The sequence below is a fragment of the Abrus precatorius genome, unplaced genomic scaffold, assembly GCF_003935025.1.
Source record: "Abrus precatorius isolate BTA unplaced genomic scaffold, Abrus_2018 Scaffold4, whole genome shotgun sequence".
In the NCBI taxonomy this organism is placed as follows: domain Eukaryota; kingdom Viridiplantae; phylum Streptophyta; class Magnoliopsida; order Fabales; family Fabaceae; genus Abrus; species Abrus precatorius.
Window position 1 is genome coordinate 9,077,073 of NW_020874384.1, and position 17,863 is coordinate 9,094,935.

Consider the following 17,863-nt stretch of genomic DNA (forward strand, 5'->3'; position numbering starts at 1 on the left):
TTTATGATTTAGTCTTCTTTAAATATTTTTAAAATCGCTCTTTGAACCTTCAAAACTTGTTATTTTATATTTTTATTATCTTTTATATTCATATTTATTTTTTAACATTTTCAAACAAATGTTGTATGTATCTTGTATCTAGATTGTAATTTTAAGATAATTTGTATTTATATGTAGTGATTGATTTTAATTTATAATAAAAATAACTTTTAAATCAATAGAACTTTGAATATTATTTTAGATTTGTAAGGTTCATCATAAACTCTATATATGAAGTTCATAATTTTCACCTTTAAAACTTTCTCATTCACTCTCATAGTTTCAATTTATGATTATTTTTGGGACAAGTAAAATTTTCTTTATAGAGGCCCTCACTAAACTTTTGTGGCATGGAATAGACTATGTCTTTCGACTAAAAGCACAGAGAACCCTAGGTTCCTACACTTGAAAAAATCACTTTTTGACACGTTTCAGCGAAAACTAGTCGAAAAGCTTCATTTTTTGTTGAAAAGGAGGCTACATTTTGAGGAGTCTTGGAGGGTCCTAAAAGCCTTGTTCTTAGTCAGAAGGAAATATACTTTTCGAGAATTTTTGGAAGGCTAAAGAAGAGTCTCATTCTTTGTCGAAAAGAAGGCTTAATTTCGAGTAATTTTGGAAGGTCTAGAGGAGAACCTTAATTTTTGTCGAAAAGAGGATTACTTCTCGAGGAATTTTGGTGATTTTTAAGCCTCCAGATTAAAAGGAGCCAAAACTTGTCGAAATAGGAATCGACAAAAAAAATTATTCTAAGTCCACAAGATTATATGAACTCACAAATTTTTCTCAAAACTTGTCGAAACAAGGATCAACAAGAAATATTATTCTAAGTACACAAGAGTCTTCTACAGGTTTCCTCAAAATTTGTCAAAACAAAAAATGACAAGAAATTTATTTTGAGTCCTAGATGCAAGATGAAGTTCAAGAGGGGATGAAACATGCCAAAAAATCATAAGGTCTAAAGCCACTATCAAAGGAATGGTTACTAGCAGTTAACATCACTTGAAGTTTAGAGATCGTGAGCATGAAAAAATGATCATGGACAACATGTAGTCATGGAGAAGGTACAATCATGAGCGGTTATGGATAATGAGCGACTACGGTTGAAAAGAAGTACGCACAAAAGGCACTTATCGAGAAGTGCCCACGAAAAGAGGAAAGCAGTTATAGTTCATCTATCTATAAATATTACGAAACTTCACATTTATAGGGGACAACTTTTTGCACTATACACTTGCATCCAAACTCTTTGCACGTTGAAATTCTACACCAAGATAAACACCAACTACCAAGAAACTCATGGTCATTGGTGTTCGTTGTTGCTAGGAGTCATACGTTATCTTTCTGCAAATTTACATTCCAGTTTGTTTATTTCAAGTCCATTTTACATTTTCTATTCCTGCAATTACATTATTGTTTAGTATATTTCTGTAAACGTTTACGTTCAGTTTAATATTGTTTCTATTACGCTATTCTACTATTCATGCTATTTCTACTTAAGCATTTTTGCTTAACAACGTTGACCTCATTATTACGTAAAAAACACACTTCAAAAAATCTAAGAGGACCTAAAATTTAGTCTCCAGATTGCTATTGAATTAATTTGTTTACATTCTGCGAATTTTCACTGTAAACAGATTAAAATCTAATTATATATTGATTGATTATTGAATGCCATTTCAGATCTTCACTATGCCTTCCCTACATTGATTGGAAATTGGTTCGCACAATAACTACTATATTCGCTTAAGTCAAATATTAAATCACTTAAGCAAAGAATTACATAGGAAACATAGTTTACTAGATCAATATCAACTAAGCATGTAAGACTTAATTTAAGCTACAATTTTTTTTTAACATCCGTTTAAGCCAAATATATATTGGCTTAAGTGAAATTGCCATGATATTTGTTAATTTATCATTGTCTAAAATTAGCTCAAGTGAATTACAAAGATTGTGTTTTTTGTATTTTTTAGCCTTCAATCACATCTCTTTAGTCATTATCCCTGTATCGATTTAGCAAAATTATTTGTTTCTAAGAGAATTAGGATGACTATATGATGTTTATGTATTTAATTGATTCTATTTACAAAGATCACAATTCAAAGTATGGTATGCAAAAGGAGCATGGTTACTTAGGTTTTAGACTTGTGAAACACATTTGCATGCTATTTAAGAGGAGAAAATAAGAAGGAATTGAAGTAGGATAAGGAAGAATTTAACAAAACTTCTACAACATTATTCTAAATAGGTACTACCTCATTATATTCTATCTCTTGTCTTAAATATCTCTTTCAAACTTTTATCGTTTATATTTCAACTACATCCATAGAATCTATCGAGTTAGGAGTTAGAAATACAACAAAAATGCTTGAAGTAACTTTAGAAACAAAGATAAAAAAAAAAAGTGAATTTGAGATAATAAGATTGAGTTTTATGTGAATGAAAAAAAAAATTGACTTTAAGAACTCCCTTTAAAAAAAAAGATGATTTTAAAAGAAAATAATAATTTTTTAAAATATTTAATATTTAAATATCTTTAACTTGCAAAATTTATTAAGAATTAAATTATAAATATTATAAATTTTAAAACCTCTTATAACATGTCATTTCTAACTTATTTATGAGTTATATAACATGCTACTAACTCTTAAAATCATATGACTTAACATATGTTTGGTAGTTTTTGTTAAAAAATATTTTATAAAATTTCTCTTAAAAATTGACAACAAAAGTGTATTTTTGAAATAAGTTAAACTGAATACAGTTTGACACCGATAATTCAATACCTATATTAACACGGATTTTTGAAATAAGTTAAACTTAATCTCGTTTTAATATATTTTCATCAAAATTCTTTTAATTTATGATATTTACAAAAAAAATAAAAATAAAAAGGTGAATTGGCGAGTATGATAGCGTGTGTGACCACGTTAGTGAGGTATTTTATAAATCTTAAATCACACAATCAAACAAATGTTCAATTGCTTCTGATCTACGTAATATATCTCATGATTTCGTATCGCACAAACCTAAGTTTCGATGTCAAATAATGGGAAATGTGATTAACGCATTTATAAAATTATAAACACATCTAAATCTAGGTGATCACCTATTATACATTCTAAAAGTGACCGTTACTCCTTACTTACAAGCCACAACTAACAATAACCGTAGATCGCAGCCAAACAAAGCTAAACTAAAATTTGAAAGCGAAATTCAAATCTAAGACTACAAATCTAAAATTACAACAATTCATTTTAGGTTATAAGTTCTAACAAATCACATGCCATACTCCATATTTAATTATTTGATTTCGTTACATATAAACAGTTACAAATGTCATTTTAATTTTAAAATCTAATAAAAAAATTGATAGCAATAATATGTATTAACAATAATATTTTTTTTAAATAAAATATTTTAAATAAGTACAAAAGGTCCAAAACTAAGCCACGCCTCTAGAATCACTAATGGTTTAATACACAATTTGGTTGTATATTAGATTGGTTGTCCATTTTGGTCTTCATACTTCCTAATTTAATGATTTGTAAATTCTCAAATTAATGTGAGATATGAATATTGAACAAATTAGTCCTTGAGATTTAGAATAAATTCTTTAATCTTTGACCTCATAAAATGTTAGACACTTTATTTTAATTAATAATTTTTGCATAATAATATTAATATTTGTCATTAAGTATACCTATAATGTCAAAATATATCATTTTATAGATTAATATAATCATTTTTTGTCATTGATCTCAATTATTCTTGTCATTGAATTTGTTACCTCCACTACCGCCAAAAGGACCATTATTATGGTTACATAAAAAAAAACTCTTTATTTTTAACTAGATCTTAATGATAATTCAAGCTCATGACACCATTGCGTCATTACCAGTGAAGTTGAATACCTATAGGATACCATAAACTATAAACTCCCCTTGCTTTTTGAATCTACACATTCCTTATCTTTTGCAATAATCTCACCATTATTATCTTTAATTGTGGTAAAGCTTATATTTGATGTATTTTATGACAAGTTGAGAGGCTTTACAAAGGGAAGATAATGATGACAAAAAAGTAGAGCTATCAAAATGAGTTAAAGTTGTCTTACCTTACTTAACCTCTTATATAGTCTCATTTTTTTTAAAACTCCATAGTTAGTAAGCTTATTTTACCCCTAAGCTAGAATATAAAAAAAATGGTGAATAAAAAGATTAGGGTTAGGAGTGGGTTAGCCCAACTATATTAAAAAATAACTAATAAATTTATATCATTTATTTATAATATTTATTAAATTATTTTATTCAAATTTATTTAAAAATATATTTTAAATATAAAAATTAATTTTAAAAATAAAAAATATTTCTTATATTAAAATTTAATCATAAAAATAATATTAAATATAATTATATTAAAAACTATTATAAAATTAAATTAAATTTAAATTTTTATTTTTTAATTATTTTAATTAAATTTAATATATATAGTATATTAAAAATTATGATTTTAATTAAGAACTAGCAATAAATATTTTAAATAAAAAATAATTAAATGATAAAATACTATTTAATAATTAATTTAGTAAATTTAATCAATTTTAATATATTTTGATATTCTTTAATAGCTTTTGATAATTATAGATTTATTATACATAGGTTTATACATGGTATGATTACTCTTAATATAAATATAAATATATAAAATCTTAAATAATTATTTTTAATAAATTTTACATAAATATATAGATATAAATAGTTATTTATTAAAAAATATAGTTGTTAATATACATTTGAAATAATAATTAGTAAACATTTACATAAATTAACAAATAAAAATATAAAAAAATTAAAATTATCAGTTAATTTATTAATTTATATGTAAAATATAAGTATGTATTTTAATTTATTGTATAAGTAATATTTTTCTATATTATATTAATGCTATAAAATAATTAATTTTATGTATATTTATTGGTTTAAAATAATAAATTAATGAAGTAAATAAAATTAATATGTAATAGTTATTTTATTTTTTTTAATTTAATAATAATAATTATTGTCATTATATATATATATATATATATATATATATATATATTATATTGAGTTTAAATTTTTATATTATAAACCAAAAGAAGTTGGCATGAGTAGCAAGCGATTTGAGTCCATAAGTAACTTTTGAAATTTTTTTGTGAATAATATTCTTTTAATAGTTTAGTTAACTTTTCGTATATTTGTAAATGATCACAGTATTATTAAACTAACTCATTATGAGGACACATAATTAATCTTTTTACACTAACTGTGAACAAATCTGTTTACATTAAAACGCACCTCATAATTAACTCAATAGGTTTTAAACCCCACATCTAACATCTTCTTATATATTATTCTTTTTCTTCTTAATATCATTTATTTGGACAACGCTGAAATTCTGAAAGTGTGTTTTATTTTTCTCACGCGGGAGTTTTAATTAGATGCACGAGATTCATGCAGAAATTTACCAGCGAAAGGTCTTCATGATCAATCACAAGGGTTAAGTGATTAGCGTGCAACTTTGCCTTTAAGCACTTTTCTCTCACGCCACCATCGTTTTTCTCCAATTCCTTTTCAAATCAATCCACTACCATTCCTCCTAATAATTTAACAAGTATTAGTTTTCTCATATCTTGTTCTTAGTTTTGAATAGTCAAAGCTAGGTTAAACCCTAGCTTTCTCTTAATTAGATAGGCAGTGACATATAGCTAGGATTTTGATTATCAGAGTTAAAATAACATATTTAAAACTAATAATTAAAAAACATTAACATGTTTTAAATAAAAATTCTGCTCATTTTTTTTTATAAACCTAAATTTATCTATTGCAATATAAATATTAAACTTCCTATAAATTTTCTCTCAAAGTATGCAACAAAGAATTTTTAATAAGCTCAGGTCTCAACAACGTCAGGTGGCAATATAATCTCATTCTCTGCACCCCTTATAAATAGGCTTAATAATTTAAGGTATATATCTAACCTATTAAATAAACAAAAGTCTCTTTTTGAGATTTGATATGTTTCATTTAATTTAACTTAATTTAAAGATCATCTGAAATCTTACCTTCAATAAACAAAAGTTTAAATAAGTGAAAAACATATTCATAATAGGTTAAGGAACTTAAGTCTTTATGTAAGTTATTTGGTTTAAGTGGTGTTTGGAAGAATAAAAAAAGAGAACTTATATCAATAGTTTATAATTATTTTTTATTTATACTAACAAATTTTATGATCAAATTTATGTTACATATTTGTATGTGATTACTGAATCAGTACTTCATTAAGATTAAAAGATTTTTTGAATGACCTAATTTTTACCATTGTAAACAGATGAATATTTGAAAAACTTTATTAAAATTTACTCAATAATTAAAACTGTGATTTTATTATTGTTTTTAAACACTTGAAATTAATTAAGAACATCTATTACGTAATTTTTTTTTGACAATATATCTTTTTCCTTAGACATAATATGACATGTCGTTTGTCATGCACACGCATATTGCTTGATCAGAATTGTCTACCAACACTCAGATCAAAATCTGTCCATCATATAAACTTGGTTGACAAGTTTATACTGTTAAGGACTTGGCGTATTAGTCTATCGAAATTGGAAGAATTGGTAATAAGGTTATTTTAGAGTATATTTTTCGTATAACTTTTTAAATAAATTTGAAAGAGTATGATGCCGTGAATAGATCACTAAAAATGAAATTAGAAAATTTTGTTTTAGCACTCTGAGGTTGAGTTTTGGTTAAAAAATGTAAACATTAATTTTTAACTATAAAACAATGTTACATACACATGTATTCAAGTAAATCCATGCAAACATATAATAATGGAAGGTTATAAAAACAAAAATTGACATCACTTCACAATACATCTTTTATATTAGGGATAAGTAGTAAATTTATAATGCATATACACAAATTAAAAGAATTAGAATAAATTGTAATGAAATAACAAAACATTCTATACATAAAACGATGATTGTGTCTCTAGTTAACAAATTGGCCCATGTAATGCTACTCCAGTAAAAAGTTTGTAAACAATTAATCTTAAATTAAGAGTAATCACTAGTTAGTTTAGTTCAGGTTCAAGTGAAAATAGCATTCCGATCGATAAATCTTAAATAATTAGGTTAACATTAGTTCAATTTTCTTGAAAAAAATCGTACCAGCCAAAATCAAATTATTCAATCAGTTTAGTTATTTAGAATTAGGCTATTATAGTTATTTAATTTTGTGCAGCTAATTAAGGCTCGTTATTTTGTAATATTTTAATTTGTTGCTGCATTTAGTACAAATTATTGAAATTATCATGCAAATTACTGAAATTGACAGTGAAAGCGAGAGAGCACTCAGATTTGTTCATTTATTTAAATAAGTTAAATTTTTATTTTTATTTTAATTTTATTTAAAAATATAAGATTTGAATCTAATTTATTTAACTAATTTTTTAATTAATTTTTTTTCAAATATATAATTTATTTTAAATTTATTGATTATGTATTTAATAAATATTTCCATGTTAAAAAAATAAAAAAATAAAAATGCATTGATATTTATTTATAATTCATGTCATAAAAATTATAAACTTCTTGTATTAAAAAAATATAAAAAATAAAAACGTGTATTTGTACCTCTTCTTAGCTAAAATTAAAATATTTTAAGATTGAACTTTTAATGAGCCAGCTATTTCTAACAATTTGATTGACCTGCATGATTATATTATTATTTTAATTTTCAACATAGCCGTCCAAGAAAATGAAAACTTGTACATAATCCGAATTGCGTGCAGCCTTTGTTTGATTAACAGTCAAGATCAACATGTCAAATTAGTAAGTTTTAATTTTCACAAATCATACCCATAAACTATGTTTGAATTTCAAATCTTTATCGTAAGATCCTACCTGTCCTTCTCCACGTTGTCCATAAAATACATGAACAACATTCTCCAACCAAATTTTGATTAAAATTTATTAAAAATAATAAAAAATAATTCACGTTAAATTTATAATTTTTAATAAATTTTAACAAATAATTAAAAGAAGTGTATTAATTTTTCTGCATTATTATTGTATATACATGCATTAAAGAAGCCTACCTGTCCATGCCCTTTTTATCTTTCTCCGTCTTCTGCCCTCCACTTAGATTTGAGCTACCAATCCAACTTCCCATACTATGATAATAATTATTGGTGATCCATATTTCAATACACTTGTTTTTTCTTTCTTGTTCTGTCTCTATATTTATGTTTCATTTTGTTAATTTGTGAGCACTAACACAAGAAGATGGAGGCCATAAACTCTGATATTGAGAATGCTCCACGCATTCCCTTGCTGAAGAGTCCTCCTAATTCTTCTGTAACAAGGGAAAGTGGGTGGAGAGCACAAAAGGGTACCCTTGTGATCATTGGTTCCATGGTTTTCCTAATGTCATTGTTTGCACTCATCATAAACAATAGTGATGAGCATAATTTACAAAAGCAGCAAAACAATACTATGATGAAGGCTTTCACAGCGGAAACCATGTCTCAGCTGCCATTAAAGACGAGAGGGGTTGCTGAGGGGGTTTCTGCCAAGTCAAACCCATATCTTTCACACATAGTTCCATATAATTGGACAAATGCCATGTTATCTTGGCAAAGATCAGCTTTCCATTTTCAACCTCAAAAGAACTGGATGAACGGTAATTGTCATTATTTTATGTGATTACGTTACACTACTGCGTTTTACTAAGAATCACTCAAATGTCTATTTTCATTAATTTGTGTGCTTTTTTTCCTCTCCAACTTTTTGGGAGGTGTCTAACTTTTGTCATCTTTAATATATTTTTGGCTTAGACATAGTTTTCATTCAAAGAATATATCTCTTTTTTCTTTTCAATTTATATTTAAATTTTAGTTACTTTCAATCTATATAATTTTTCATAAAATTAATACATTTTTAGTTTCTAATTTAGAAAAATTATTTATTATAATATGTAATAATTAAAAAATAAATTATATACGTAAAATAATTTTAAAATGTCATTTTTAAAAAATTGGAGTCTAATTATTCCATTTTTCCTTATTCTTTTTTTTATTGGTGTAAATTATGATGAAGAGACTAACTAAGAATGCCTTCTTGCCATATTGGGAATGCGGTTCGTATGTGTTTGGTTGAATCTGCTTCAGATCCTAACGGTATGTCTTATAATTTGGGAATTGTACTCTTTATATTTTATATTTTTGTTTATTTGTTTACAAATGACATATTTTACACTGCAAATTGATTTCCATAAATAGAAATTAGATAGTTAAAGAATTCAGCAGCTGTGGAAAGTTTTATTGGATGGAAATTTTGTAGTATTTTAATTATACTTTGTATAAATTTAATGCAATAGATAAATTTGTAAAAATATTATTTTAAATACTTAAATCATTATACTAGTGTATACTAGTATATTCACTTATTACCATCAAAATGGGAAACTGTAAGATGCTTACCTACCATCCCTGGGATGCTTCATGTTTCTCTCGTGCTCATCTGTTTAAACTTGCAGGTCCATTGTTTCACATGGAGTGGTACCATCTATTTTACCAATACAATCCTGACTCAGCGGTGTGGGGCAACATAACATGGGGCCACGCTGTATCGAGGGACTTGATTCACTGGCTCTACCTTCCCATTGCCTTGCTTCCAGATACCTGGTTTGATATCAACGGTGTATGGTCAGGATCCGCCACCGTTTTGCCAGATGGCAAAATCGTGATGCTCTACACGGGTGATACCGATCAATATGTGCAAGTCCAAAATCTTGCCTACCCCGCCAACCTATCTGATCCCCTCCTCCTAGGTTGGGTCAAATATGCCAATAATCCCGTGTTGCTGCCCCCACCCGGCATTGGTTCAAAGGATTTTCGTGACCCCACAACTGCGTGGATTGGCCCTGATCACAAATGGAGGATCGCCATTGGTTCAAAGCTCAACAAAACAGGTCTTTCATTGCTCTATAAAACCCATGATTTCATCCACTATCAGCTCAACGATCACTATTTGCATCATGTACCGGGTACGGGTATGTGGGAGTGCGTGGACTTTTACCCGGTTTCAATAAACGGGTCTCAAGGTTTGGATACCTCTGTAAATGGCCCTGAAGTGAAACACGTGTTGAAGGCTAGTTTGGATGATACAAAAGAGGATCATTATGCGATTGGGACTTACTTCACTGAAAATGACACGTGGGTGCCCGATAACCCGTACGAGGATGTGGGTATTGGGTTGAGATTGGACTATGGCAGATACTATGCTTCTAAGACTTTTTATGACCAACTCAAACAAAGAAGGGTCCTGTGGGGTTGGATTAATGAATCGGATTCCGAAAGTTCTGACTTGAAAAAAGGTTGGGCATCGCTTCAGGTACGGAATATTTTTGCCCCCAGTATATAACCAATAACGTTACGAGAAATTATTTTATAAACCTTAGTGTCCTTGCTTCTTTTTGCCTGAAATTCTCGGTATCACTTGGTGATTTTGATTATCATCATCTTAAGTGAACTCATTTAAGAAACAATCAAGTTTGGTGGTCTTGTATTTTTTCCATTGACAAGACCACCAAATCTTATTAAAGGGGATTACACTCCTTGTACCACTTAATGAATTTTTTTATGCAATGCAATTAAATAAGGAAGTATTAGTCCGAGTCTCAAGAAAATGAATTCCTTTTTGATAATATCGTGAGTTCAAAAATTGTGAATGTAGTAAATATGCATACTGAGCTCAAGCCCGAAGTAAACAGTTGCTAAGTGCATCCAAATTAGAGGGGTTAAGTCTAAACAAGAGTTTGTCGAACACTTGAAGGCGACTCTGTCTCGCACATTAGCATTCAACTTTGCATTTTTTTACACACGTAGTATTAATTTGACGAAAATATCAATTTTACAGTGCTGAAAGAGTCAATTATAAAATTTCATACATGGTGATTTAATTAAGGTTGTATGACTTCTGACCCACAATTTTTTTTATTTTATTTTTGGAAATCAGACAATTCCAAGAACAGTTGTGTTTGACAAGAAGACGAGAAGTAATGTGGTTCAGTGGCCAGTGGAAGAAGTAGAGAGCTTAAGACTAAGCAGTTCTGAATTTGAAGATGTTGTGGTCAAACCAGGCTCAGTTGTGCCACTGGACATAGGCCCAGCCACACAGGTTTGCTAATGATAGCAATAAGCTATTCACTTATAGCGTGTGCTTGGAAACACGATAAAACAACTTATAAACATGCATCTAAGGAAAAAGTTGCACCTAATAAACGTAGACACGTTTACATAACAGATATGCGTTTACTTCAATTATACTAGTTATAATTTATGCGTTAAATTCATGTTTATAAGTGTTGTAAGATTTTTCCAAACACGCACTTAGTATTTGTTGCATTATAAGTTGCAAATAGTGGACTCAGTTGAATAAACTTAAATGTCGATTTTAATAGTTTTAATTCATCAGTTTTTTTGTTAGAATAAAAAGCCAAGAGTTAGCAGTTATATTTTTTATAAATAGTTATAATGAGTTTTGATTGTAGTTTATGGCTATTAATAGAATTTAAATCTTTTATCTTATAAATTGATCATTGTATTATTTGATAAATGTGTGAGAAATATACATACAATTTTTTCTCCTCTATCGGATTTTCAATTCTACAATTTGGTATCAAGAGCCTATGGCGAGTGTGACCAATAATGTGCCGCTGCCTCGACTAACGAAGGCGAACTACGAGAATTGGAGCATCCAAATGAAAGCTCTTCTTGGATCACAAGATGGTTGAGAGGTGGTCGAAGAAGGTTTCAAAGAACTAGAAACTACCACAGGATATTCGGCGGCTCAACACAAGGCGTTGAAAGAGACGCGATCAAAAGATAAGGCAGCTTTGTACTTGTTGTTTCGAGCTGTTGACAAGTCAGGCTTTGAGAAGATTGCAAATGCAACAACTTCAAAAGAAGCGTGGGACATTTTGGTGAATGTGTACAAAGGAGCTGACCGGGTTAAACAAGTCCGCCTTCAAACTCTTCGTGGTGAGTTGGAAAGCATGAAAATGAAAGAGTCGGAAGGGGTCTCTGACTACATCACGCGTGTTCAAACCGTGGTGAACCAACTCAACCGAAACGAAGAAGTTTTAACTGATGCACGAGTTGTGGAGAAGATTTTGAGGTCGTTAACCGACAGCTTTGAAAATGTCGTATGTACTATAGAAGAGTCAAAACACCTAACAATACTCACGGTCGACGAGCTCGCTGGTTCTCTCGAGGCACACGAACAACGTAAGAAGAAGAAGGAGGAGGAGATACTTGAGCAAGCACTTCAAACCAAGGCATCAATCAAAGATGAAAAGGCACTATATTCTCAAAACATTCGAGGTAGAGGGCGTGGTCATGGAAGTCGAGGAAATGGTCGCGGTGGTAGAGGTCGCAGTCAAGAAGAATATTATGAGGAGAAAGAACATTCAAACCAGCAAAATTGGCGTGGAAGAGGACGTGGTCGTTGGAGAGGCAGTCGATCGAATTATTCCAACATCGAGTGCTACAAGTGTGCCAAATATGGTCACTATGCAAAGGATTGTAACTCCGATAAGTGTTACAATTGTGGCAAGGTGGGGCATTTTGCGAAAGAATGTCGCGTGGAGAAAAAGGTGGAAGAGACAACCAATTTAGTCACGGAAGATGTGGAAGCAAAAGAAGGTTTTCTCTTGATGGCACACAATGAAGTCAACACCAATAATAACACGGTGTGATACCTTGACACGGGCGCAAGCAATCATATGTGCGGGCACAAGCACTTATTCAAAGAGATGCAAAAGGTTGAAACTGGACATGTGTCATTTGGAGATGCATCGAAGGTTGAAGTCAAAGGCCAAGGTACAATTTGTTATTTACAAAAGGATGGCTTAGTTGGATTAATCCAAGATGTATATTACGTACCAGCTCTCAAAAGAACATTTTGAGTATGGGACAACTCATAGAGAAAGGATATTCGGCATTTATGAAAGACCGGATATTACACTTGAAAGATAAATACGAGCATTTGGTTGCTCGAGTTGAAATGGGGAGAAATCACATGTTTAAGTTGAATTTGAGAAGCGTTCGAGAAAAATGTTTACGAGTCAACGTAGAAGACAAGGCGTTGCTGTGGCATTTCCGTTTTGGTCACCTACATCATGGTGGTCTAAACAAGTTGGCAGAGATGAACATGGTGCACAGACTACCGGACATGGACTATGAGAACAAATTTTGTGAAGAATGTGTGCTCAGCAAGCATGCGAGAACTTCATTTCAAAAGAAGGCAGAATATCATGCTAAGGAACCTCTCCAATTGATTCATACCGACATATGTGGACCAATCACTCCTGAATCTTTTAGCGGTAAGAGATATTTTATTTCCTTTATTGATGATTTCTCACGAAAAACTTGGGTTTATTTTTTGAAAGAAAAATTTGATGCATTTGAGGGGTTCAAAAAGTTCAAAGTGGTGGTGGAAAAAGCAATCGGTAGACACATCAAATCAGTACGATCCGATAGAGGTGGCGTGTATACTTCGATGACTTTCATGGAGTATTGTGAGGCACAAGGCATAAGGCGATTTTTAACTGCACCGTACTCATCCCAACAAAACGGTGTGGCCGAGAGGAAGAACCAGACTATTTTTGATATGGTTAAATCAATGCTCAAGAGCAAGAAGATGCCGAAAGAATTTTGGGCAGAAGCCGTACAATGCGCTATCTATGTGCAAAATCAGTGTCCACATGCGAAGCTAGATGATCAAACACCACAAGAGGCATGGAGCGACAAAAACCAATAGTTTCTCATCTCAAAGTATTTGGTAGTGTGGCCTATGCATACGTGCCGAATCAGCGTAAAACGAAACTTGAAGACAAAAAGCAAAAGGTATGTTTTTATTGGGTATGACAACAAAACAAAAGGATACAAGCTACTAGACCCAATAAGCAAGCAGGTTGTGGTGAGTCGTGATGTACAAGTTAATGAAGCAAGCGAGTGGGATTGGAGTAACTCAATGAAAGTTATCAACGAAGATGGAGAATCATTAACCGCTATACCAACAATCATACCGACAAATCCTGAAACTACTAGTGATGAAGATGAACCGCAACAACCCAAAATGCGAAGTTTGCAAGATTTGTATGATTCGACAAATGAGGTACACATTGTATGTCTTTTGGCAGATTCCGAGAATATAAGCTTTGAAGAGGCGGTGCGAGACAAGAAGTGGCAAATTGTCATGGATGAGGAGATTAGAGCAATTGACCGCAACAACACATGGGAGTTAACAGAGTTGCCGAAAGGGAGTCAGCCCATTGGTGTGAAGTGGGTGTTCAAGAGAAAGATGAATGCTCAAGGCAAGATAGAACGGTACAAGGCGCAGCTTGTTGTAAAGGGATACAAGCAAAAGGAGGGAATTGACTATGATGAGGTATTTGCTCCCGTTACAAGAATGGAGACAATCCGATTGCTCATTCCAAATGGATGTCAAGTCGGCATTCTTGAATGGAGTGCTCGAAGAAGAAATCTACATCGAAAAACCACCCGGGTACATGAAAAGTGGAGAAGAGAAGAAGGTGCTGAAATTGAAAAAGGCACTTTACGGGTTGAAGCAAGCACCGCGGGCATGGAATTCTCGCTTTGATACATACTTCATGGAGAACGGGTTTGAGCAATGTCCCTATAAACATGCCCTTTACGTGAAGAAGAGTGGAGGTAATATGTTATTTGTTGCTCTTTATGTTGATGACCTCATTTTTATGGGGAACAATGGTGAAATGATACAAGAGTTTAAGAGCACAATGGCACGAGAATTCGAGATGACAGATTTGGGCTTGATGAAGTTTTTCCTTGGTTTGGAGATAAGACAAGAAGAGACGGATATTTTTGTGTCACAGGAAATATGTGTGAAGGAGATTTTGAAAAAAATACAAGATGACACATTGCAATCCTGTATCAACACCAATGGAACCGGGTGCAAAACTCTCTAAATTCAATGGAGGAGAACAAGTTGATGCGAGCAAATATCGAAGTTTGGTGGGAAGCCTTCGCTATCTCACATGCACCAGACCAGACCTTTCGTTAAGTGTTGGCATTGTAAGTCAGTTCATGGAGGAGCCAGTTTATTCACATTAGAAGGCGTTGAAGCGGATTTTAAGGTATATCCAAGGAACGGGTATCACTAGAGTTATTTTATTCGAAAGCGAAAGATTACAAGTTAATTGGGTACTCTGACAGTGACTGGTGCGGAGACTTAGACGATCGGAAAAGTACATCAGGGTATGTGTTATTTATGAGTAACACGGCTTTTACTTGACTTTCAAAGAAGCAACCAATCGTGACGCACTCAACATGTGAAGCTGAATATGTGGCAGCATCTGGGTGTGTATGTCATGCAATATGGCTCAGAAATCTGTTGAGCAAATTGGAGCAACAACAAATCGGTGCGACTGTGATACGAGTTGACAAAAAATCAGCAATTGAATTTGCAAAGAACCCAGTGAATCATGAGAGAAGCAAACACATTGACATTCGCTTTCATTTCATCTGAGATCATGTAAAAGAAGGAAATGTGGAATTAGTGCACGTGGCAAGTCGAGATCAAGACGCATATATTTTTACGAAACTGCTACCGACAGTACTTTTTGACAACTGCAAGAAATTGATCGGCATGAAGGATGGCAGAAGCATTTAAGTTTACGGAGGAGTTTTGTTAAATAAACTTAAATGTCGGTTTTAATGATTTTAATTCATCAGTTTTTTTGTTAGAATAAAAGGCCAAGAGTCAGCAGTTATATTTTTGATAAATAGCTATAATGAGTTTTGATTGTAGTTTATGGCTATTAATAGAATTTAAATCTTTTATCTTATAAATTGATCATTGTATTATTTGATAAATGTGTGAGAAATATACATACAATTTTTTCTCCTCTATCGGGTTTTCAATTCTACAGACTCATCACCCATTTCTTGAAAATTTTCAGTTGGATATATTTGCGGAATTTGAGATTGAATTCTTGGCATCTGAAGAGATTGGCGAGGACAATGTAGGGTGTGGAGATGGAGCTGTTGAAAGAAGTGCTTTGGGACCTTTTGGCATTCTGGCTATAGCAGATGACCAACTTTCTGAGCTAACACCAGTTTATTTCCGTCTTTCTAGCACTACTAGCAATGGCAGTTTGACCACTTCCTTCTGTGTTGATGAAACTAGGTACTGATTTTCATTTGTCTCTTTCTTTTTTAGAAGAAAAGACCGAAGGCTGAAACTGTGAAATCTCATGCTGACTGTGATTATATTACATGCACATGTAATGAAGTAATTGGATAATGTAGGTCATCAAAGGCTCCGGATGTTTCAAAGCTCGTTTTTGGAAGCAAAGTTCCAGTTCTCAGCGATGAAAAGCTATCAACGAGGGTATTGGTATGTGTTAATAACATTCTTTTGTGTCAGCATATGTTATCTAACAGCTACCTCTTCATACATCAGCCACTCGTTGTTGCTTTTATTTTCTGTCACTAAATTTAGGAATAAACGAGGTTGTGTGGTGAGGAATTTTATTCTTTAAATTTATTTCTTTTATTAGTCTTTTAACTTTATTATAGGCCAGCTATTATTTTTTAATTACTGTCATTTATTAAGTAAATGCTGTTTACAAAAGCTAAAGACTAATATTTTTTTTATAAAATTATAAACTAAAATATTTGAGGCATATAATTTTAAGAATAAATCCAAGAGTTTACGCTTAAATTTAGTTTTCGCATAAGAAAATACTAACAGTCTAACACATACATAGATTGAATTGAAAAAAAAAAAAAGTTAGAAGACGATTTTGAAATAAAAACCAAATTTGAAGGGGTAAACCCCTTAATTTTTCTTCTTGTGTTGATATTGATATGTTGGTTGTTGTGACGAATAATTTTGCAATATGATGGATCAGGTTGACCATTCAATAATTGAGAGCTTTGCCCAGGGAGGGAGAACTGTGATTACATCTAGAGTTTATCCAACAGAAGCAATATATGGAGCTGCAAGATTGTTTCTGTTCAATAATGCAACAGACATAAACATCAAGGCCTCGCTCAAGATTTGGCAATTGAATTCCGCTTTTATACGCCCCTTTCCTTTTGACCAAAGTTTTTGAAAAGTGAAAGCTATATACATGGATGCAATCTTTATCTTGCATCCTATTTTCAGGGAATCGGGAATTCTTATTGTCCCACAGATGACAGGAGGAAAAAAAATACAAAGTCTCTGGGCAACAACCATGTATAAAGTTGATAAGTTTTAGCTCCAGTTATCCTTACAGCTATAGTAGGCATACCCATGTCATGAATATTCATATTATTTGGGAGTTGCCAGTGTAAAAGGTTCCCCTGTTATTAATGCAACCCCTAGATTCATATTTATCCATTTTCTGCTATTACTATATTTCATATCAGCAGATATTCTAGTCTTGAAAATAACACTATCCTGACGATTGTTTCTTTAGCGTTAATTTAATTTATGGTGATTTAACTTAATGCTTTTTTTTTAATTTATAAACCAAGAAGCAAGAGCCAATGGCAAGAGTTTAAAAAGATATGTCGTCAATTACATTATACCTAGTGGCACTCAGCTTTCTTTAGAAGCATTCTTTGCTCCGTTTTAATTTAAGCTATTTCCCCAATTCCCCCCTATTGTATTATTTAGTTTGAATGATTGGACCGCATTGCTAGGCAATAAAATTCGGATTTTGTTTTGACTATATGTAAT

At 31.4% G+C, this 17,863-nt stretch overlaps 1 protein-coding gene across 1 annotated transcript; it reads left to right on the forward strand.

The window, feature by feature from the left end:
- Nucleotides 1–8,377: 8,377 nt before the first annotated feature.
- Nucleotides 8,378–17,501, forward strand: LOC113864828 (beta-fructofuranosidase, soluble isoenzyme I-like). The gene is made up of 7 exons (XM_027498990.1): nucleotides 8,378–8,771; nucleotides 9,259–9,267; nucleotides 9,627–10,483; nucleotides 11,108–11,269; nucleotides 16,095–16,321; nucleotides 16,444–16,531; nucleotides 17,049–17,501. Exons 1-7 carry the CDS (start codon nucleotides 8,504–8,506, stop codon nucleotides 17,250–17,252), a joined length of 1,815 nt encoding a protein of 604 aa, XP_027354791.1. The 5' UTR covers nucleotides 8,378–8,503; the 3' UTR covers nucleotides 17,253–17,501.
- Nucleotides 17,502–17,863: the final 362 nt, after the last annotated feature.

Excerpts from the sequence above, each read along its gene's own strand:
- LOC113864828 (XM_027498990.1), top strand. The coding sequence starts at position 8,504 with ATGGTTTTCCTAATGTCATTGTTTGCACTCATCATAAACAATAGTGAT. Across the intron at positions 11,270-16,094 it reads ACATAGGCCCAGCCACACAG|TTGGATATATTTGCGGAATT; the intron begins GTTTGCTAATGA and ends GAAAATTTTCAG. Across the intron at positions 16,532-17,048 it reads AGCTATCAACGAGGGTATTG|GTTGACCATTCAATAATTGA; the intron begins GTATGTGTTAAT and ends ATGATGGATCAG.